This window comes from Pungitius pungitius, chromosome 8 (assembly GCF_949316345.1).
Source record: "Pungitius pungitius chromosome 8, fPunPun2.1, whole genome shotgun sequence".
Classification (NCBI taxonomy): domain Eukaryota; kingdom Metazoa; phylum Chordata; class Actinopteri; order Perciformes; family Gasterosteidae; genus Pungitius; species Pungitius pungitius.
Window position 1 is genome coordinate 14,463,362 of NC_084907.1, and position 22,511 is coordinate 14,485,872.

The window sequence follows — 22,511 nt, forward strand, 5'->3', positions numbered from 1 at the left end:
GGCATTACGGTAACGTGATGACATTTCAAATGAATTCAATAATTCTGTCAATCAATATGCTTATTGAAGATCCATTATCAATACATATAACTGAATGAATGATGGAAATATAATACTCATAATAACCCATTTTGCACACGCAAGTACTTGTAAGTTAAAATAAACAGTTCAGAAATGTTCAAAACATTTTAATGAGTAAAAAATGTATGACATACACCGTTATCATAGGAGGTCTCGTAACATAAAAAGTCAAACACATTTGTTCTGAAAATTAAAAGTTTTGTTCATTGCTTAATGCAAACAGAAAAATATAGCTTGTTTTCTGTTCAATTCTGTTGGTGTTTTTCAACACTGAGTGCTTTTACTTCTGGAAAAACCCCCAAATCATATAATACAAGAAATAAGAGCCTGTCGAAAAGTCAAGCATGTTGTTTTTTTGTAATTCTGCCATATGCTACATTATTAACATGTCTCACAGGGAAGTCATATTTAAAAGGTTCTTCATGTTGGCACTGCGTTGGATTTTAGAAACATCCTGCTGTGCCAGTAGTTTGGATTGTCAAAAGATCTGTCGCCAGCTGGAGGTTCGCCAACCCTGACTCCAGTTTGCACTTTTACGTAGGATTCAAACCCCGATTGAAGTGGCTTTGTGCCCCCTACTGCTCCTTCCCCGTCTCTCTGCAGGTTGTGGTACACCACAGATTCTCCGGGCCGTAAGGCAGCAAAGGAGTCCATGTCCTCGTACTCATACGCTTCGTCCTCTTCCCTTCCCTCTATCTTCAGCTCCTTCTTGTCTCGAAGAGCTTGACGCAGCTTCGGCTGTCTGTTTGTGTAGTGGTAGTTACTGTCCTCCACATATTCATCCTCCTCTTCATTGTCCTCCTCCTCCTCCCCTTCTCCACCCATCCTTGCTTGTGTTGGAGGAGGAGGAGGAGTGTCAGGCACCGCAGGGCTTTCATCATTTTCATTACCCCTGGTGTCCATGTATTCATATTCAACTTCATTAGATTCCTGCTGCTCTGAATCAGAGTTGTGAATGCTTCTGACCTCCACGGACGACGTGGTGTCACCTGAGCACGCAGTCACTTGTGACGATGTGGAGGAGGTGCGCTTCTTGTTCGGCCTCGGCCAGTGACTGTTATGCCTTGGTGAGGCTTTTACGAATTTCTGCTTGTTCATGTACTCATACTCTTCTTCATCGGGGTCGTCGAGGAGGCACGACGAATGAGACTTGCCCATCCTACCAGTACCGGCACGAGATGGGGAAAGTAGGGTATCTGACAAGAAAAACGTGGTTAAAGTAGTTAGTCGAGTTATGGAAGAACTATGGAGACAATTCTATTAACTGATAAATTGTTGATTGATTCCTTAAAAGGGTGGTTGTGACTCAACAGAACAAACCCAGAAATAATGAGCAAATATGAATTATTATTATTATGACCTCTCTCAGGACTGTCTCTGGGAAGCACATAACCATTCTGATCCTCTTCCTCCATCTCTGGTGATGGAGTTTCTGGCGGGCCGCCGGACAAGCTGCCTCTCTGCGAGATGTAAGCACTGTCCTCACGTTGACGCCGTGTCTTGAGGCTCCCCGCCTCTATCATCTCCAGCTCAACTGCTGTGCTGCAGCCCTCCGAGCTCTCAGACACGGTCCGGGCTGAGTTGAGTCGAGAGCGCGACTGCCATGTGGCCTACAAAAGGGGACAACCAACACACTGGCATTAATGAAATTAGCATTCATAGCATTGAGTAGAAATATGCAGTAGGATGATGTTGATCATATCTTTAAATGATCTAACTTAGCCTCAGTCATAAACACACAATATATTCCATAAAAAGTAGACAGTTTTAGATACCTGTGCTGGGTTGCCAACACCTGGGGTCATGGGCAGGTAACCCTCCCCGTTTGATGGAGAAATAATCACCTTTTTAAGAAAAGACAGGAGTTAGATTTAGAGAAAAGGGATTTCAATATAAACTGGCCATGAAAGTGACAGGAAGTCTCTTACTCTGTGAGTGTCTATCCGGGATAAGCGACTTAGTCTCCTGTGAGGGGCTGCAGTCACACCATCCACCTCCTCCTCCTCTTGGTCCTCTAGCTGAAAGTCGAGATCATCCAGGTCATCCAGGTCTGCACTTCGATGTCCAAGATCATCCGGGGCCGAGTCCTGTTGATCGTTGGGCTCCTGGCGGAGACATCAATTAGCACATTGCATGTGTGTTTCAAGTGCCACAATAAACACAACTAGCCTTCCCACAGAAACAACGAGTGCCGTGCCGATTGGGGGGCTTTACTGATATTTCTTACTTTGATCACTAGGTAGCGAGGCGGGTCTCTGGCCATTCTGGTGAATTCGTTTGCCAGCTCTTTGAATGTTGGACGGACATTCTCATCAATCATCCAACCTTGAAATAAAAAATACAAGCCATAGTTTGCCACTTGTGTTCTATGTAACCAATGCACAATAAGCATTGTTAGCTTGCTAATATGTTCTTATTTAATCCACACACAAATTCAGAATTGACAATAATTTGTTTTTCAGGTATTTAGACATAAAAAAAGTTTTGAGAAATATAATTTCGACTGGATGATCTAAATCCAATAGTCGTATTATTTTTATTTTGCAGGTTCATCGAGATGTAAAATAATTATCAAAGACAAGCACTCACACTTGACCATGACCATGTAGACGTCAATGGTGCAAATTTGAGGTTGAGACAGACGCTCGCCCTTTTCCAATAGATCAGGAACGTCCTGTGGACGCATCGCAGTGTACGGCTCAGCCCCATTGGACATCATCTCCCATACTGTCACACCTGAACCAAGGAGACAAACAGAGTGTGGTATAAAAAAATCCCTACCTTCACTTTTTCTTTTATAAATACTCAATGTAACCTCAACAGGGATTTGTAAATTGGTTTAAACCTCACCGTAACTCCAGACATCGCTCTGATGTGTGTATCTGCGAAACAAGATGCTTTCCAGGGCCATCCATTTGATTGGTGTCTAAGGACGTAAGCATGGAATGTCCTCAATTACACCAGTGAAAACAACAGAACAAGTGTTCAGTGAATGTGCGTAAATCCACTTAAGGTCACAGGCTCAGTTAATGAACTTTGATCATATCACTGACTATTGGATCTTTTCTCAACTGGGCTACGGACCTTGACCTCATTGTAAAAGTACTTCTTGTCATCAGGGTAAAGCAGGTCTGCAATGCCGTAGTCTGAGATCTGTGCTGTGTAATTATTCTTCAGGAGTACATTTCTCGCGGCCAGGTTCCTGTGCACCATCCTGTTCTCCTCCAGGTAATACATGCCCTGATGAGAAAGGACAACTCTGCTGTCAAATGCTGGTAATATCAGTGCCACGGGAATATATCAATGAGCATCCTTCAAACTGCCTACACAGAACGGTTTGTCCTTTACCTTTGCGATTTGAACACACCAGTTGAGCAGCCTTTGTGGGCTGAGTTTGTTCTTGGAGTTCCTGACGTGCTCCAGCAGGGATCCCTGGGTGCTGAGCTGGGTGACGATCTGCAAGCTGGCCCCGGGGCAGATACCCAGGGTCCTGACTACGTTGATATGGTCCATGCTTCCAATGGTCATCATGTGCTGAAGTGAGCATGTAGAGTAAATCATTACGCATTTTTTACATTGTTTACATTTTTTTAGGAGCTAATACTCCTAATATTCTTATTGTAGGCTGGGAAAAGTTTGATTCAAGACATTTTGGATTTAAGAGTGAAGGGGAAGGTTAAACATCATAATATCTATCTTAACAAGCTCATGCAACACATTAGACCAATATGTTGCAAATGAATAATCCTCATATTGGTAATAAATCGCTGGTAAAGAAATCAGTTCTTGAAAACAGACTTCAAATACATAAATATTATGATTTTTTTTTTTTTGCATGACCATTAACTTCGGTTAATCTAAACTGGCTCTTTGAAATTGCAAGCTATAAATCCTTAAGATTCTTCTTTCAAGCCAAACCTAACAGTGAGCATTTGATACATAAAATATATTTTTCCTTTAAGTCATGTTTTCTTACATCTGTCAGCTGATGGAAGGTCTGCCGCTTGGTGCGATCATGAATCGTCTTTATAGCCACGGGAAGTTTCACCGTATCGCCCTCAGGAATCCAAATGCCCTGTGTGGTAAGAAATTACAATTTCTGATATGAATACCAAAGGTTAACGTGGGAAATATGATAGAATACTGCGACAATCGACATTACCTTGTGCACTGATCCGAACACTCCATTACCCAGCAGCTTGATCTGACGGAGCTCTGACGTCTTTAGGATCCGAGCGTGGACCTTTGACCCTTTCTCTCCGGGGTCCAGAGGTTCAAAACTCTGAGGGACCCACAGGAAACATGCTCAGACAAACTATAACTAAAGCACAACAACATCGTTAAGACCTCAGACTCTAACCGACCTCTCCGCTCTCCATGTATCTCCTCATGGCTCGCTTGCGACGGATGGCGAGACCTCGTCGGTACAGAACAGTCAGCACAAAAACAGAGAATGAAGTAAAGAGAAAAGCGATCACTCCAAGGGCGATGCCTGTGGTCGCTTGTCTGAGGACAAAAGAAAAGGAAGAAGACATAATAATACATCATTTATTTATAAATCAAATTTCTAATGTTACGAAAAACATGATACAAACAAAGATGGCATCTTACGAAGACATTTCCCGGGAGGTCCCCAAACAGTCTCCTATTCCTGGTCCGTCGCATCTAGGAACATAAAAAAGAGGTGAGTTTAAATGATATCCAAATGTGTAAATACACACGGAAAAAAGTCCCCTCCTTGCTCACCCTTTGGTGCAGTTGATGTGGCAGGGTTCACAGCTGCCTTGCTTGTTGGGGTATTTAAAGATAACTCCTTCCCCTCCCATCACATCCTCAGGACACACGGGGACACAGTGTGGACCGTCCTGCAGGTGGGCACATGCAACACACTGATCCTCTCCCTTAAAGGACAGAGGAACGATTCAGTTGATGGACAAATGCAAAGCAGAGAGATAGACATTGCAATATGGAGTATAATTGAGTGCCAATTACTGTTCAGCCTCACTAGTATAAGAGAATAGAGGAAATCCTACCGGGCCTGTGCAGGTCTGCTTCCCCTCCTGGACCTTACACTCAGGGTGACATGGCATACACTCCCCCGATTGAGTGGAAAACTCCCGCCTCTCCCTGCAGTCATAGTCAAAAGTCAATCCCTTTCAAAATCTTTTGACAGACTGATAAGATTGAAACCATTAGGGCGCCAGAGCAAACATTACTCATATTAAGACAAACTTTGTGCTTTCTAAAATAATATTCACCCAGTTAAGAACGTGCAGTCTGGCACGCACGTTCCTCCCCTGCTGTACTTCCTACACGACATACACAGGTTTGGCCCCGGCCCCCAGCAGCCATCAGAGGAGCACAGGGGGTCACACACTTGGTCGTCAACAACTACAAACACCACAGAGTAAAAGAAAACTGTATCATCGTAAACACTGGAAAAGGAGCCGGTTTAAAAATAATCTTCATTTACTTACTGCACTCGTCTGGCGGTCTGTTGACCTCGATCTTGATATTCCTCAGGCGCCGCTGTGAGCGAGAGCCGCCGGTCAAGATGCTCGTCCAGTTAATGGTGCTTTGGTAACAGAGCTTCTTGTTTCCCGTGATGTAGACGCCACCGTCGTTTATCTTTTGCAGCGAGCGTAACCCCAGCGAAGTCAAGGAAGGGATCTTCATCACCAGAAGAGAGTAGCACCTGAAATAGAAGAAAATAAATGCTTTGTAAAAAACATATATATATATATACATATATTGGGGAATTTTCTTTTCAAAATGAAACATTTTAGGACTACAAAACCAACACTGCAGTATTTTCATTTCAACATTACTTGAGCAGTCAGAAGTGATTCAACTTTGACAAGATGAGTTCAGTTGCTTATAAGGTGTTAATTATTCCTCCGCTTCCATAAAATACAACATCACATTCCAAAATCTAGCAGCCACATAGTTTTCATCAGAAGGAGCATGCGAGTGAGCCTTGTAAAATCAGTAGATGTTGCACCCACCACCATTTCAATCACACAATCCCAGAACTGATTATGAGAAAACAAGAACAATACAGTAAAATCTAAACCAAGCATTAGGATTTTTCATTGAGGTGGACATATGTTCAATATTTACCGTACCTTTTACAGCTCATTCCTCTATATGGGGTAAAACCAGACATAACAAGGGGGCAAAGAGATACAAAACAATCAAATTTGGTGACACTTAGTCTGCAATGCAATTAAAGACAACAACATGGTAATAACAAGAGACATTATTAGGTCAAAGAAAGACAACAACAACCACTGCTCACTTGTTAAGTGTTCTCCCCTGGATGGTTTGGAGGTTGGAGAAGACTGACAGGTCTGGCAAGTTTTTAGGCCATGACTGGATGCTTAGGATGTCTGAATATAAAAGACAATTGCATTCAAGATGACTTTACCAGGCTGTAAATACAGTGAAGTGACATTCAAAATCAAAAAAACATTGAAGGTTTCATCACACCTGTAATTTCCCGAACAGTGTTGAAGATCTTTAGTTTCTCTGGATCGAGAGCTGGCACACTGTTGTACTCATCCCTTTGAAAAGAGAACAGATTGAAAAATAAATGTGTCGCAAAAAGACATCCCAAAAGCAGAAGGTGCGTGGTGCCTCTGATGACAGAAGGTACTTATTAAACTACCAAATGCCGTAATTAATGCATGAATTGATTTAATGGCAACTATGAGTGAGTTTACCCTTCAATCCCCGTCACCAGAAAGTGCAGACTGCCCTGGATCGTAGTGCAGTTTATGAAACTGTCGATGTTAAGGGCATCTACTGTCTGTCTGGAAAAACTTCCTGTGCCATGGCAAGCTGGTAGGAAGATGAAGAAGAGGAAGATTAAAATGTTAAGAACCCATGAATTCATGAATTCACCTTGAGAAAACCAGTACAGTGCTGGAAATAAGTATGCACATTTACTCAAATACTGTCCTTACAAGTGTTAGCTGCTTCTTCAGTTCCATCTGCTCGACCTCAACTAGATATACATGACGACGATACATGTATAAACATATTACTAGATATCATATGTTATGATATAATATAATATAATTCAGTCACCAGGCATACTGTTAGCTCAACTTGTCACTAAGGTGCATCAAACAGCTGTCTCCCATGATGAATTAAATATACCTTTTGGACAGAGGCCTCCACACGGTTCACATCTTTTCACTCCATTTTTCTCCACCTCCATTTTTTCAGACGGGCAGTTGCTGACGCAGGAGCTTTCGTCCACCACAAAGTTAGCTTTTGAATAGAAAAATAAATTGCAAATGCTGGTTTATGAAAGGGGTTAGAATTTAGAGAAAAGTCTTGAAAGAACATAAAAAGTCCATCTATGCTGAGGAGAACAGCAGCTGTACATCGACTCACAAGGGCACTGGGCCACACAGATGGAACCATACTGGTACTTGGCATTGGGATTGGGCTCCAGTTTGAACGTGTGCTTGTTGTAGATTAGGGTCTGGGGACACAGAGGCACGCAGGCGCCCGAGTTGTTGAAGTTCCTGCATGCCTGAAAAACATCCCATATAGACATCAGCAACATCAGCTCAGATTTGTTTTTGGATGGAATTCTGCCACCGTAAACTTGGCTGCTTTAGCGTGTCAGGATGTCTGTTCATGCAGAAGACTCACAAAGCAATTTGTATCCAGGGGTCCAGTGCAGCCTCCAGCACACTCGATGTGACAGCACTCGTTTGGGTCCCTACCGAAGCATCGGCTGTTACACTGAGCGGCGCACACAGTCTTTGTCACTGAAATGGAGTTGAGTGTGTGTTAATGTATTATTTTGCAGCAGTAGTACTAAAGACATTACCCAACTGAGTTGGTACATGGGATGTTAATGTGACTCACAGATCTGGCACGTGTCGTTTCCGGAATCCCAACATGAAAGGTCTCCACATGCTTCATTACAACGCTCTACAATACACATATAGGATGATCGGTGGATGCATTTTAATGATAAAGTCGACCAAAGCAAAAGTCTGACATTAAAATTAAATTTCAAGCCTTTCCACTCACTTTGAGGCCCATTGTCCTCAATCACAATTTGAGCACTTCCATCCTTCACGATGTCCATCCAGTTCACCTGCGGGGCGTAGCTCAGGTACTTATTCTGGATTATCTTGACTCCTCCCTCCAGTATCTCTGTGGGCGACATGCAAACATTTACATGGAAGAAGAGAAATGTGTAAAACAAGCCTCAACGGGCCCATGACTCATCATTACTTCCACTTCGACAAACTCAGCGTCATTCACTGGAAATCGTGGCACACTGGCAGTTGGGACATTCCAAGGACTTCCCATCACTGCAACCACACACATAGCACATTCGCCGAGGACCGGCACTCCGTGGAGGTGTGGCTGCACAGCGTGGACCGCCAGCAACCCAGTGTCACATCATCACCCAGCCTCCCGCGCTTTAACACACTGACCGCGTGACTCCCCGTGTACCTGTGAGGCGTGCGAGGACCAGTTCTTCCAGGCCGTACTGCCCGCCCTTCTGGTAGTTGACCATCACGGCCAACGCGTACTTGTCCTCATACAGCGCGGTGCCCCTGATGACGCGCAGGTGGTCGAGGGGCAGACGGCGAAACTCGTTGACGGCCAAAAGAATGTAGCCTGTTACCTCCCTGATAGACTGCGGGATTAGCAAAGGAGGAGAAGGGGAAATTAAAGAAAATCCAGGTGTTGACAAGAACACTTACTGACTTTCCTCTAATTCAGTTAGTCAGAGGGATTGTTGGCAGCAGAGGAGTGTTTTGCTGGTATGGGCGTTAATCCACATCACTGTGGTGGATTTGTAATAATAATATAATAAAGGACATAAATGAGCTCATTATGCATCTGGGACAAAGACGTAATCTAGAGTGGTTACAATGCAGTTTTTCTCAATGTCAAATAAACAGCAGCTCTGTAGTATTGATGATCTGCTCTCAATACAGGTTGGATTTATTGATTGTTCTAAGCCTCACCCGCAGGAAGGAGAAGTCTCTGGTGTGATCCATCATGGTAATCTCAAGGTTGCCCATCACGATCTCACAGCCCGTGTACATGTCCTTCATCAGGTTGTACTGGACCTCCGAGTCTCCCGTCGTGCTCAGAATGTTTTTGGTGCCGTGACAAACGGCCACTGTAAGCGCAAAGAACAAACTCTGTTAATTGTGTTAATACGTGTTGATGCAATGACCCTTTTCACAACTGTTTGTTTATGCAAAGCCTTATTTGGCGTGTTCCTACAAATAACTTCATTCAGCTGATTCTACACACTGCTACTAATACTCACAAGCCCCAAATGTGTGTAATCCACTCCTGAAAATGTCCTCAACAAATATTAGCTACTTCAGTGCACTGCAGAACTAAGAAAATGTGTAGCCTTTCTTTTTAAAAAGAATTTTGTCAAAGCATCTAGAAGATCTCGTTCAAAATCCCTTTTGACATTTCTAATCATGCTAATAACATGAAAGTCTTCGGACTCCCTTCACATATACGTAGATAAGAACAGTAGTGGGATCTGTTGTTAATAAGAAACATATAGAATAAGAACAGCTTTATCTAAATCTTCTCTCATACATTGCATTTTAAGAGTCATCACTGGTTTATTAGTAAATTCATTCTTGCTTAATAAGAAGGATCTCAAAAGTCAAAAATACAACCTTTCACTAATGTTTACGCAATTGTATCACAATACAAATAAAAGTAGCCTGTTGAACCATTTATGGGGGAGCAGAGTATGCTTCACCACCACTATGTCCTGTGCTCACACAATATCAATGAATGTACTGTAACAGTGAGACACAAGCTGAGGATTGCACAGAGGATCGTCTTTCTCTGATACAAACATACAGGGCCTTGTTTATGGTCTGTGGGAGTTCAGCCATTCAGCGTCACTTGAAGGCTGCTTTGCTATTCAAATGTCAGAGAGGAAAGAAGCCGCAGAGAGAAAGGGAAGGACAGAATTGAAGAGTGTTGTTCAAAATGTCACCTACTTTGACTAAAAATACAAATTACATTTACACACTGGTAACAGACGAAAGATGTCCACATGCTTTTGGTCGCTTAAAGTTTCAGCATGTAATGTTTTTTGATATGACAGTGGACTTCCATGGGTAAGATACATTTCAATTTGACAATGAATTCACAGGGTGCATGGATTCATGTTTTTACCAATTTGGTATAGAAGAGCTTGAATGGCCTTCCCCTGTCCAGCGCCTTTGCCGATGAATTGGAAACCCGATTGCGAGCCGGGACTTATCCCTCGACATCAAATCCCTGACTTCAATGATGCTCTTGTGGTTTAATGTGAGGGATTCACTGCAAGCAGAGTCCAGAATCTCTGGTAAATTATTCCCAGAGAACAAACACTTTTACAGCCGTGTTCCCGACATGTTACAGGATGTAACATTGGATCATCCAGATTCCAGGTTTTATGTAAAGACATTATTCATTCCTAACATCGTGAAACATATATTCTCGCTTCCTAGACCTTTGATAATTTATTTATATAAAATTTAATTCAAGGTAAACACATTGGAAAACAGCAAAAATCTCAATGGGTAAACGATAATTGTTTTATTATTTCGGGGAAACTGAAACCTGTTATCTCAATATCAGCTTAATCATGAGCCTGCCGACTTGTTGTTGTTGATTCTGTTGTACTCATTGAGGACTTGTCGCGGGTCACCAACCTGATATATAACCGACTCTCAAAAACACATTCCTTCTGCTGACAATAGATTCAAAATGGAGCCCAGTACAACAGCGAGATCAACAAGTGCATGAAAGAGCTAATGATTATTAACCTCACAAGACAAAGCACTGTGTGTCTGTGTGTGTGTGTGTGTGTGTGTGTGTGTGTGTGTGTGTGTGTGTGTGTGTGTGTGTGTGTGTGTGTGTAGGTGTGTGTGCCTGTGTGTGTGTGAGAGAGAGAATGAGATTAAGGGACAGAGAGATCCAAGTCCCAATAAAAGTTGCCTTATTGTGTTTCTGAGAACATCACCCTCAGAGGAACTGGCTGTGTTCCCAAAGAGTTACTTCACTTACATCATAAAAAGACCCATTGCATGGTGTGTAAAAAGTCTAAATGATTAAGTTTTTTTCATCTCAGAAAGTCGGTCTGGGATTGGAATTTAGTTTATTTCATTCATAATAGTCGCATAAAAGTTTATTATTTTAAATAATCATGTTCCGAGGATGACGAGTTGCCTAACATTTCACATTCAGTGTTATTGCAGTGGAGACTGGGGGAGGGGGGGGGCTCAGAGGCAGGTATCTTAAGGACGTGTCCACGTTTTGTCCACATGTTTTTGGATTGATTTGGGTGGATTGACACTTTAAAGGGATTCCTAAGTGATTTTACACACTGAGATAAGTTTCCTTTTAAGGAGGAGTACTAATGTCCGTGTGTCTCTGTAGTCCGTTTTTAAGAGAAAAAGCTTTTGTGGGTGACCTGGATTTTAGAGAACTAAATGTATACAACACATGTTTCAATCTGGGGGCATGGAGTTTGAAAGATCCGAACATTTACTCGGCAGACAGGGTCAATTAGGCCATTCAAGCCGAGTCAAAAGTAATGGGAAGAACAGGAAAATGAACAGATTCTGGTTTGTAAACTTGACTGCATTTTTCCAAAAAGTAAACTCTACGAGAAATAGTTAAACATTTTGGGAAATTAGAACCGTGCGTTGAGTTGCTTTACAAAATATGTGTTTGAATCTTAACCGAAACACTCCTCTAATGACACATAACACTATCTCTTAACATTTATAATGCAGCAGCATGGCTCATGTCTTTATATCAGATGCCTCGATTTGCACGTCAGGGTTATCACAGTGAGTTGCAATGACTAATAGCTTTCAGAAACTTTTGCTCATTAAAAGCCATTCAAATGAAACAATGTCAGTTTATGAGCTGCTCGAGGGTGAAGCTCTTTATCAACCCCACCTTGAGCTATCAGCGGACGACTTGCTGCTGTTGACTCTACACCATTCACATTGCCTATTGGGAAATACTTGAACATCCGCGCACGACACGTATGTATGGTATGCATAAACCACAGCTCACCCCAGAGGGAGGGAGAAGGGAGGGTGTGATTGCTGTACAGTGTGTCACAAACCCGCACAAACAATGCAGAGGCTGCAGCTGTAGAAGCCCTGAACCTCAACCGGCTGAGTGGGTTTTTTTCTGTTAAAGGAGGACTTTCAGTGTTGGCAGGGTTGATGGAGTAAAAATGAAATGGGGTGAAGGGTTCGGCGGTTAAAAGACACACACATTAATACACGTACATGCACAACAATGGCTCTATTTTGCGTCCCTCTGTGTGCGCTGACACTTCACTCGCTGTGTGTCGCCTTGCTCTTATCCGACGCTGCATGTCTGCCTTCCTACTTATTCCATCACTAACTATCATATACAGTACATGAACTCGAAGAAGAATAGGCTCCTTGTGCTTGGCACTAAAGTGTAACCCAACACATGATGAAAACACAACACAGATCAGGTTCAGCTGTTGTTGTTTTTTTCAAAAAGAAAAGAAGGAGAGAAAGAAAAGAGGGAGGAGGAGATAAACAAGCTCAATGAAGCGGTTGAGACGATGAATGAGGTAAACAGAAACCTGGCACAGGGTGTAAGCAGAGATTACTGCATACCACACAAGTGAGCGTGCACGCGCAGACACACACACACACAAAAACACCTGAGCACATTAACTCTTTTATTTTGTGGTTTCACAGCCAGATCTTAAATTAAACTGTAAAATGTACTTTGTGCGATCCCAACATGAAAGGTCGCTCTGGTGAACGCACAGAGGCAGACACACAGGGACTTTCGTAACATCATGCTCTGGCAACAGGAGCGGCAGCATATTTGTTTTTCATGCATTGGTTATTTGGATGTCACACCTGTAAAAGTACAGAGGCAATTTAAAGAGGCACCACATGTTGTTGTTTTCTTTGCACAGTAAATGAAGTTGAAGTCTGTGAGATTCAATTTGAACTTTGAATTTGAATTAAGCTGCTCCCAATCTTGTCAGTGTTAAATCAACACTCAAAGTGTTAACAATTTAACTCGGAATAAGTGTCAAAAATAAATCTGCTCGTTGTTAAATACCACGTCATTTAGCTAAAGTAACTTACATTGCATTTTTAACACATGATGTTTACATTTTAGCCCACGGAGCAATTCAGGGTTCAGGTGTATTACTCAGGGACACTTTGACATGGGACATGGAGCAGCCAGGATTTGAACCACCAACCTCATGGTTCCCGGCACACCCTCTACAATCCATGCACCACAGTACATAGAGTGAAGCTCTACACCAAGAAGTGTGACACTATACAGTAACATTTCAATTATATCAAAGAGTTCATTTAACTCTACTAAGTGTTGCAAAATCTGATCTTGACACTGGATGATGATTCCAGCTCTTTCGTACAATTGACTCTGTAAGAGTTTGCAGTGTGATTTCCACTCTGCACTTCAACACTTTTGCCCAGAATTAACTCTTTTTTGCTGTGTGAAGAGGTGAAATTTAATTTCACACTGACACATGAGCCTCCTCGGAAACATCACAGATTTAAACCCTCGGACAAGAAATTTCCCTTCCCATTGGCACAACAACTGCATTTGAAAATGAAAGTTTACCTGTGTTGTTTATTTACAATGTGAGCATGTTTGTGTAATGTGTGTCTGCTTTCAAAAGCACTCTAACCTAATATTCTACCCCCTGCTTATTCAGAGAGGATCTAAACATACGAAATATAAATATTTTTGTCATTTTATTTTATTACGGTTGGTCAATTAACCTCCAATAAGACCTAAGACATATTCGTCAAAGGTATGCCGTACAGGTGCGTATTCTACATCCACATGACAAGAGCAATCTCTTTTGTTACTACATGGATACTCAAAATCCTTAGATAGAAATTCTGCTTTGACACCGAATTAAATGATTAAATGATCCATCTATCCACAGTTTATGGACCTGACTAACCAAAAGAACACATGTTTCAATCGAAGTTTGCATCAATGCCTTTCATTGTTTAATGAAACATTAAACCTTTTCTGTTGTAATCCTGTAGATTTCCCAGCTGCGGAAATAATAAAGTATTATCTGATCTTATCTTATTAAGTACACACCAGCTGAACTTAGTTTGGAGTGTTTTGTATTTTGTTATGGATTTCAAAACGTATTTCACAACATTCATTACACCAAATTATGACGAACCATCACATCTTCCATCTCATGTGATCAAACTCTTTTTTTTTTTTAAATTCTGTTTTTTCTTTGGGTCCAGAAGGCTTTGTCACCTGCGCATCAGCCGCCTAAGCATTGATGATCTCATGTTCACATTGTGAATCGGAGCACAACTTGATTCAGAGCCAAGTGACTGCAACAAGAGGTTAAAGGTCACGGGGTCCTACTGGGATTCAAATCACAACACCTCTCTCAAACAAGTCAAATGAATATGTGCAGGTGATCTCTGTTAAAGTGCACTCTGAGGACTCTCATCTTATTCAACCTCACTATATTTCAGAGGGAAGTAGTGCTATATTTGTTTGACTCTCATTGTTGGCAAAGAAACGTTACAAAATGTTTGTGAGGCTTTGGTACCTGGCCTTTTCACCAATTAAAGCAGGACTTTTGATTAAAAAAATAGATTTTTATTATTTTTACATTGTAGTCTTTTACTTAACATCATAGTTACGCTACTTGTTTTCATTTTAAAGGAAAGGTATTTGGGGCTGAATGTGGTTGTCAGTCAATGGGCTGAAGGTTGGGCCACTCTTTTGAAAAGCCTTGAAACAATTGAGCCACACATGATAACGCTCACACAGAGTCGTGGGAGAGGTGCGGGTGACTCACAGCAAACAAGTTGTACGTGTGCGAAACAGGTTTCTCGTGTGTGGTTTGTGAGGTAGGACAGGTGTGTTGTTAGCAGAGCCACTCCACTCCAGGCGTTGGGTAGGATTTGTCAAATGCACTTTGAGAATAAAAACGTGATGATTCCGAATAGATAAATGGATTGAGTGTGTGTAAATGTGTGTGTGTGTGTGTGTGTGTGTGTGTGTGTGAGCCCACCTCCTTGTGTCTGCGCGCTGCAGAGTTGGAGAGCACACGGCAGCAGGACGCACAGCACCTGTTTCAGCTTCCTCATGGTCGCGGTCATCCTCGCTCAAATTTCCCAAGCTGGTGATGTTTTTAAACAAACATTGCCATCACATTCGTCCTTTCCGCGTCAGAAATCGTCTTCGTTCCTTACGATCCGAAAGAGTCCTCATAGAAACGGTAGTCATTTGAGGTAATCCAAATGTTTCTTCTTTATCCTTTGCTTCGCTTTTTCTCGAATGTTGAAACAAAAACCTAAATCGACCCTAAAAGAAAAACCTGTTGGTGTTTTGTCTGTTTGACATTTAACTGAGCCGTGACTTTACGATCTACCCGCTTCATCGCGTGCGAGAGGAATCACTACAGCTCAATGATTGGAGGGCACGCAGCCAATCAGCGTTGGGAGCGTCTCTTTCTCCAGCACTGATTTATGTGGGAGGGCCTTTCCATTTACCTGAAAGAGTCAATCGTCGAGTTTAATTCTCACATACACAGGAATTTAAGTTGTTGACCATGACACACAAGGATGGAGGGCAGGTGTCAGTTTAAAAAAAATCCTGAACTTGATTTAGGGTATTGGGAATTAAACCCTTTTGTAAGACCTATTTTGTAAATCTAAAAAATGAATAAAGTCTTTATGCCAGGTCAAATCGTTTTGGAACATTTTGGATGTTATTGTTTACAAAAGGTGCAGTAATTGGTGATCCAGCATTTTTCAGAACAAAATTTATAGCCTACAAAATGTTGCACAGTAAAAGCATGCCATGACATACAGGACAGGATAAAAGTAGAACAACCAAAAAAATAATTACAAAACAGAAATAATGTCCAAAACGTTTGAAGAAATTATATTAAGAATGCATAAGGGAGGATCTATTAGTAAGGTAAACTATTATGTTAAGAGGCGAAACAACAAACAGGAATATCTCATTTTATGTTGAGTTGTGGGACAATCCAGAAAGGAAGTGAAGACATGAATAATAAATGAATGTACAAAAAACAAAATTGGCCAATGTAGAACAGAGAGTAAGTGGGATGGCATCTGAATACACTGAGGGGAATCATCAACCTTGAATCCTGTTACAAAGTATGACATTTCTTATCAGGCCTGACGTGCAAATAACCTGCACATCAGTGGGAGTGAAGCTGAGGAGAAGTGACATTGCATGAATATTGTGTACACATCATTTCTGTGACCAACCACTATGAAAATGCAACTACAGTCAATGTATTGTTATAGTCAGAACAGATGAGTCACTTGCTCTGAACCTCACAACCAAAAAATTGAGCATTGTTTCCATCATAAAGAAATAAATACATCCCTTCTAACACTTTCTTCTATGAAGACAACAAATGATCCAAAGGTCCTGCTGCTCCTTGATCCAACATATCATGCATCTGCTGTCTTAACGATCAGGCTTTGACCCCTCCACTCCTTTTTGCTGGCATGGTAATAGAAGATTGTTTTATTGCTGCATCATTCTATTGCTACATGATCTTGTGCACTTCGGACTTAATTTTGCGCAGGTTAACAGCTTCAGCTTTGACATCTTGAATCAAGTCAAGCAGCACAGCGAGAAATGCTCCACTTGACGCTGGCCATCTTATCATCTGTCGTCGTCTGTCACTCAAGCTTGCGTGCAAACATCGTCTCCCTGTAAGAGTGGGCGAGCCAGCTAAACTGCTGTGTAAAAACTGGGTCTACCTGCAGTTCTAGTCTCTCTGTAGCTCTCTCTCTCTCTCTCTCTCTCTCTCTCTCTCTCTCTCTCACACACACACACACACACACACACACACACACACACACACACACACACAAGCAATAACAACTTTTTCATCTATATAGGTTTAATTCCATAGAGTTGTACATACACTGAGAAAATGTTTCTTGTTCACCTGAAGGTCATACACTTCTTTTCCAGTCACTTATTAGAAATTCACAAAGAGCTTTAAAACAAATAGTTAATATTTGACTCCTACCAGGAAGTCTTTCTCAAAGTATTTCTTTTTTCAGAAACGCCCTGCTGAGGACCAGAAGGACACACGATAAGATCGTAACATCACAAGTGGTTGCGGAAGGAAAATATTAGTCTCTACTCTCTGCACTTTAATTCTCAATAAAAGAAAAGACAAACAGGCACACACACAGAGTGGAGGGTTGTGCATCAGTCAGAAATGTGTTGTTACAATAAACGTGTTCCTTGTGATGTCCAACAAATTACCAGCAGCAGCAGGTATGCAGGAACCACTCAGTCAACTGAAACAAAGGGGCTTTTCTACATAGAGTAAACATGTTTTCAGCAGACTGATAGAGAATAACTGAAAGAAACTTCGCTTAATGATAAAAACGTCCAAGAATTCAGAAATACTGGGGCGATTATTGCAAATAGCTTTCATGCAGACCAGAACATTTTGTGAAATGCATTATATGTTTGCAATTGTTTAATTCAAAAGTCATGTTACTTTTGAAAAGCTGCTTTTCTGTTGGTCTTAAATGTTTTCTCCAACAGGAGTCCCCACTGACCAGAATACATTCTGGTGTGTAAATTTGTTATGTACTAATTGTTATTCTTCTTGGACAAAAACGCCCATTTTAAGGACACAACCATTTAAAAAAAAACTGGCATTTTCTTTTTAACTTGTAAATTTCCTTCCTCGTGGGTTGGAGATTCACAGACCCACCTCCTAACGATAAAAAAAAATGTTGAGCGTTTTTTTGTGTTCCTTAACAAAGAGCAAAACAGATAAATTAGACACCACTTTGATTTATAAAATGTAGAAACCACAACAACACTGTGGCTAAACGCTGCTCTCCTCTGGTGACAGTTTGTCACAGCAAGATCTTCTCCATCCTTTCATTCACTTGTGCACATGAATTTAATATATTTTACTTCAAAGCCAGGAGTAACACAAAGTCATCAGCATTTTATCTATCTATTTGTTTAACTTTAACGGTACATTTTTATCATTGATTCAAAGACACTGTCTACATCAATTTGTCTTTAAACCAAAAAGAAAATCGAATAAATCTAACAGCAAATATGAATATAGTACCGCCAGGAAAAAAGACAAACATTTTAATATATGATCTTTAACTGTGGTGCAAAAGATATTTTTTGACAGCATTAACAAACAAAGCTATACAATAATTCAGTAACAAGGTTAAAACCAAGTCAAGTTTTCACTAAATATAAGGCCACAAAACCCCAATAATCAAAATGATGATTAGAACATATATGCTGACCACAAGCAATGCGCTCATCGTGGATTTAGAGTATGTTGTTGTGTCTCTGGTGTAGGAGTAGTAGGACCCATGTATGGCACACAATAAACCGAATCAATGGATTCTGCTGGTGTTAGCGGTGGTCAGCGGATGAGTGAATTGTTCGGCTTACCCTGCTTTCAATAATGTTATCACAGAAATAAAGGAATATGCATGTCTAATTAATATTAGTCATTTATAGATTTGTCAACAAGATTCACATTCAGTAAGATAAAGTTATCTTCTTCACAGCGAGAGCAACCTGATGCAGTTTGAGTACTCGTGTGGACCTACGAAGACTGACACGCTGTGCAGGTCAGCATCGTTTGTCTTTTGTATACTGCTTTCACGTTAAAAAGAGCATAAAGTGTAACAATAAACTGTACCGAGGACGCATTGACAACTAAATGCAGAGAGTGGTGGTTTGGTTAGTATCTGCATCCAGCAGCAGAACACGAGGATGGAAGATAGAGGAAATCCACAAACAGCATAAACATGCTTGCAGCTCCGAGGACGGTGAAGTATACAACAAGCGAGATCAACCCAAGTGCGAGCAGCACAGGCGGTCGAAGACATGTTGTGCGTTTTAAAATATTTAAAAGGGGCGGCTTCAATGCTCGCGGGGAGTAAAAGCCACTGATATCAAAAGATTTTCAAAATGAGGCAGTAAGAGGAGACACGACTGGGGAATCTCCAGTCTTGTGTCTTTTCCATGGTGAATACTGACTGGGCCACTTGCACTATCACAATTTAGCTTGTGGACACGCTCACACACATGATGCGAGAATCAAAGTGTCTCAAGCATTGCTCTCACAGTTTAATCAGCGAGCTGCGATTGCTCCCTAACACCCACAAAAAAGAAGAAGTGCAACTGATACAGATTAGTTCTTTGTACGAAGTACCGACAGTTGAAAAAGACACACAAAAAGTCACATTTAACTCATTGCTGACTCAGTGGAGTCGCACACAACTTGGTACAGCACTTATGGACATACAGTACGTGGCACCTAAGAACAAGGGGTGGACACCGGAAAAATATTTGCTGTGAATGCCTACATTTAGTTTGCATTTGTTTGTGTGTGTTTTTGTGTGCGCATTTGTGTGTGTGAGCGGTTGAATATGAAGTGTATAAAATTCTGCTTTTAAATAGAGAACCTCCACGGACAACAAAATGAAAGCTCAAAATCTCCAACAATCCCAGAATCTGGCCTATTCTTCAAAACCCCCTGTACCTGACCCCCGCCCCCAATTTCCCAAACAGGTAAAAAGTTGGACGGCTCCTTTCTTCGAGTCTTCTTCTCACTTCTTGTTCTTGAGCTGATTGGCCAGCCAATCGAGACCCTCATAGAGGCCGTCGCCGCTGGTGGCGCAGGTGGCTTGGATGTACCAGTTGCGGTGGCGCAGCGAGTGTAAACCCAGCTTGTCTGTGAGCTCAGCAGCGTTCATGGCGTTGGGTAAGTCCTGTTAAAGAGGCAAGAGTTCAATTAGGGTGAGAGTGGGAGATAAAAACAAGGATCAGCACGACCCTGAAGGAAGCCAATATCCTTTTATTGTGTGTATTAAAACGTGCACACATTTACTATGTCAGTGTGCACTCAGATGCACATGTGAAGACAATTGGATGATTATTGTTTTGATACAAATCGTTTTTTTAGGTTAATATGCCAAATATTCTCAGGTTTCTTCTTCAATATGACGATTTGCTGCTATTTTTTGTCATATTATAGTATTTTAATTTGGATATTTGCTTATTCTTCGGATAGTTATCCCCTTGAGTTCCGTGGGACTGTGGAGCGTTTTGTAGACCAACACTTAATGAATGCAAAAAATAATCGGCAGATTAATTGAAAATGACATGTGTAGACGTACTAATATGAATGTTGTTGTACAATGGAAACAGGAAAGGTAGACTTTTTGACGTTGACACTTTGAAAACTATATTTATTGTCTGTCTGTCTTTGATGATAAAATTGATACCCCTCTCATGGCTGTACCATGAGTATGAAGCTGCAGCCAGCAGGCGGATAGCTTATAGCTTAGCTCTGTCCAAAGGTAAGATCTGCCTACCGGCACCACTAAACCACGACTATTTAGCATATCGAATTGTGTTGTTCAATATATATATGGTTGGATCACAAATAGACAACAGTTGGGATTTCTTGCCTGTTTGTTGGCAAACACAAGCAGGACTGCGTCTCTCAGCTCGTCCTCAGCCAGCATCCTCATCAGCTCCTCTCGCGCTTCGTTTACACGCTCTCTGTCGTTACTGTCCACCACAAAGATTAGACCTGAAACAAAAAAATACATGTTTTCTAGAAAAGGATGAGACATTTGCCCCCCGAGTGACCCTTTCATTAGCTCTTCTCACCCTGTGTGTTCTGGAAATAGTGTCTCCACAGAGGACGAATCTTGTCCTGCCCGCCCACATCCCAAACAGTGAAGCTGATGTTCTTGTACTCCACCGTCTCCACGTTAAACCCTGAAAATAACAGCAGGGTCACACAACGTGAAAAGCAAAGGCGGTACATGGTATACATGACAATACGATTTGGAATGTGCTACTACCGATGGTTGGGATGGTGGTGACTATTTCGCCCAGTTTGAGCTTGTAGAGGATTGTTGTTTTTCCTGCAGCATCGAGCCCCACCATCAAGATCCTCATCTCCTTCTTCCCTATGAGGCTCTTCAGCAAATTCCCGAAAATGTTCCCCATGATTCAGATGAAGTTGTCAAATATCCGTGTGTTGCTATAATTGTGATTACGGACACTTTTCTGTTAGCTAGACTCCTCCAGCTGGGATATATCCATCAATATATATAGGAGAGCTAAAATGGAACAGAAGAAATATAAATTTAGAGATACTTATATGTGTGTTACCATATTGCAAGATAAAACTGATCAAATGAAAGATACTGTTCAGAACCACGAAAATGTTGCAATAAAGACAACTAATAAGCTAACCTGTCCCTGGTTGACTGCACACCCAAAGACAGGCGCCAGCTATGCTAACGGCCCACAGTCGTGATCACACAGAGCGGGTGAAGGAGATACATGTGGGTGCCATCGCTGCAGGCTGCAGCACAATCTGCTCCTTCTCGCTGATTTTCTTTTGCCTCCTTCAAATGTTATCCTGCAAAAATGCCAAGCCCTCAGGGCATATGCAAAATGTCCTACATTACAAGGAACACATTTTATCTCATGTGTTTCTTGTAATATATATATATATCCGTATAATCTAAATTTCCGATAATTATACACACATATGTTGAAGATATTGCATTTGCAGTCGGCGGTAGATAGGATAGCCATCCATGGTGCTGAAGAGGATTTCCACGGTGATCACCACACATGTCACACCTTAACCCTTATCCTATCCCAGTTTACAGGTTTATCTCAATGCGAGCTCCCTAAAGTGCTGATTCGTGCAGGAGCAGGGCCACAATACGAGTGACCCTGTCCATGTCGCTGCGGGCGATTCAGGTGATGTTAACCTCTAGCCGGGGATGCAGAAGTAACATCGGGTAACGTCACGGCTACAACGTTACGTCAGTAGCGAGCGTGTTTACCGCCCCATTCATCCATTCATCCATCCATCTAACCATCCATCCGTTGGCTCCAGCTCGGACAACACGGAGACTCCGCCGCCGGTGCAACGGTCGATCAGAAACACACCTACACATGCGTGTGTATCATCGGGGATGAGCCCGTATCCTCACCTACCTTAGCCGGGGAGTCCTCTGCTGAACGCCTCGCTGGATTGTCTCGTGCGGGGACAACTCAGCAATAGAGGAGATCTCGCGCGATTTGAGGACAAAACCCAACCACCGTGACGTTATTGACGGGAGAGGGCTGAGCACCAGGTGTGTTAGGCTATTGGTGGATTTTAAAATATGCTCTGACTCTGAGTTTGAGATTCCGTTTTCTATTCTTCTTCAATTGTTTCTTGATAAATAAGTAAATTACAATCAATTGTCACATATGTCAGTTAGTTCATAAAGTCGATTAGACATTTTAGTTGTTTTTCTCATTTT

General features: G+C 41.8%; 3 protein-coding genes across 7 annotated transcripts in view; 1 reads left to right on the top strand and 2 right to left on the bottom strand.

Moving 5' to 3' along the window:
* Nucleotides 1–22,511, top strand: part of LOC119194246 (small ribosomal subunit protein eS26) — a 226,092-nt gene that overhangs the window by 196,381 nt on the left and 7,200 nt on the right. The window lies entirely within an intron of this gene.
* On the bottom strand, nt 196–15,549 carry erbb3a (erb-b2 receptor tyrosine kinase 3a). Of its 2 annotated transcripts, XM_037448427.2 has the most exons (29): nt 15,191–15,549; nt 9,087–9,244; nt 8,566–8,752; nt 8,134–8,259; nt 7,966–8,031; nt 7,747–7,865; nt 7,483–7,624; nt 7,243–7,356; nt 6,804–6,921; nt 6,571–6,644; nt 6,380–6,470; nt 6,207–6,224; nt 5,559–5,776; nt 5,340–5,472; nt 5,115–5,208; nt 4,828–4,982; nt 4,693–4,746; nt 4,446–4,587; nt 4,244–4,363; nt 4,058–4,156; nt 3,430–3,615; nt 3,166–3,321; nt 2,932–3,007; nt 2,671–2,817; nt 2,309–2,406; nt 2,010–2,186; nt 1,857–1,925; nt 1,442–1,691; nt 196–1,277 (listed from the first exon to the last, which is right to left on the bottom strand). In XM_037448427.2, exons 1-29 carry the CDS (start codon nt 15,276–15,278, stop codon nt 502–504), a joined length of 4,251 nt encoding a protein of 1,416 aa, XP_037304324.2. In that variant the 5' UTR covers nt 15,279–15,549; the 3' UTR covers nt 196–501. The 2 variants fall into 2 exon arrangements, with proteins under 2 accessions (XP_037304324.2, XP_037304325.2); XM_037448428.2 differs by lacking the exon at nt 6,207–6,224.
* On the bottom strand, nt 17,048–22,326 carry LOC119194245 (ADP-ribosylation factor 3-like). Of its 3 annotated transcripts, none has more exons than XM_037448435.2 (5): nt 22,201–22,326; nt 21,045–21,305; nt 20,848–20,958; nt 20,643–20,767; nt 17,048–19,940 (listed from the first exon to the last, which is right to left on the bottom strand). In XM_037448435.2, exons 2-5 carry the CDS (start codon nt 21,190–21,192, stop codon nt 19,779–19,781), a joined length of 546 nt encoding a protein of 181 aa, XP_037304332.1. In that variant the 5' UTR covers nt 21,193–21,305; nt 22,201–22,326; the 3' UTR covers nt 17,048–19,778. The 3 variants fall into 3 exon arrangements, with proteins under 3 accessions (XP_037304332.1, XP_037304334.1, XP_037304333.1); XM_037448437.2 differs by having other exon boundaries at nt 22,197–22,276; XM_037448436.2 differs by lacking the exon at nt 22,201–22,326 and adding an exon at nt 21,442–21,465.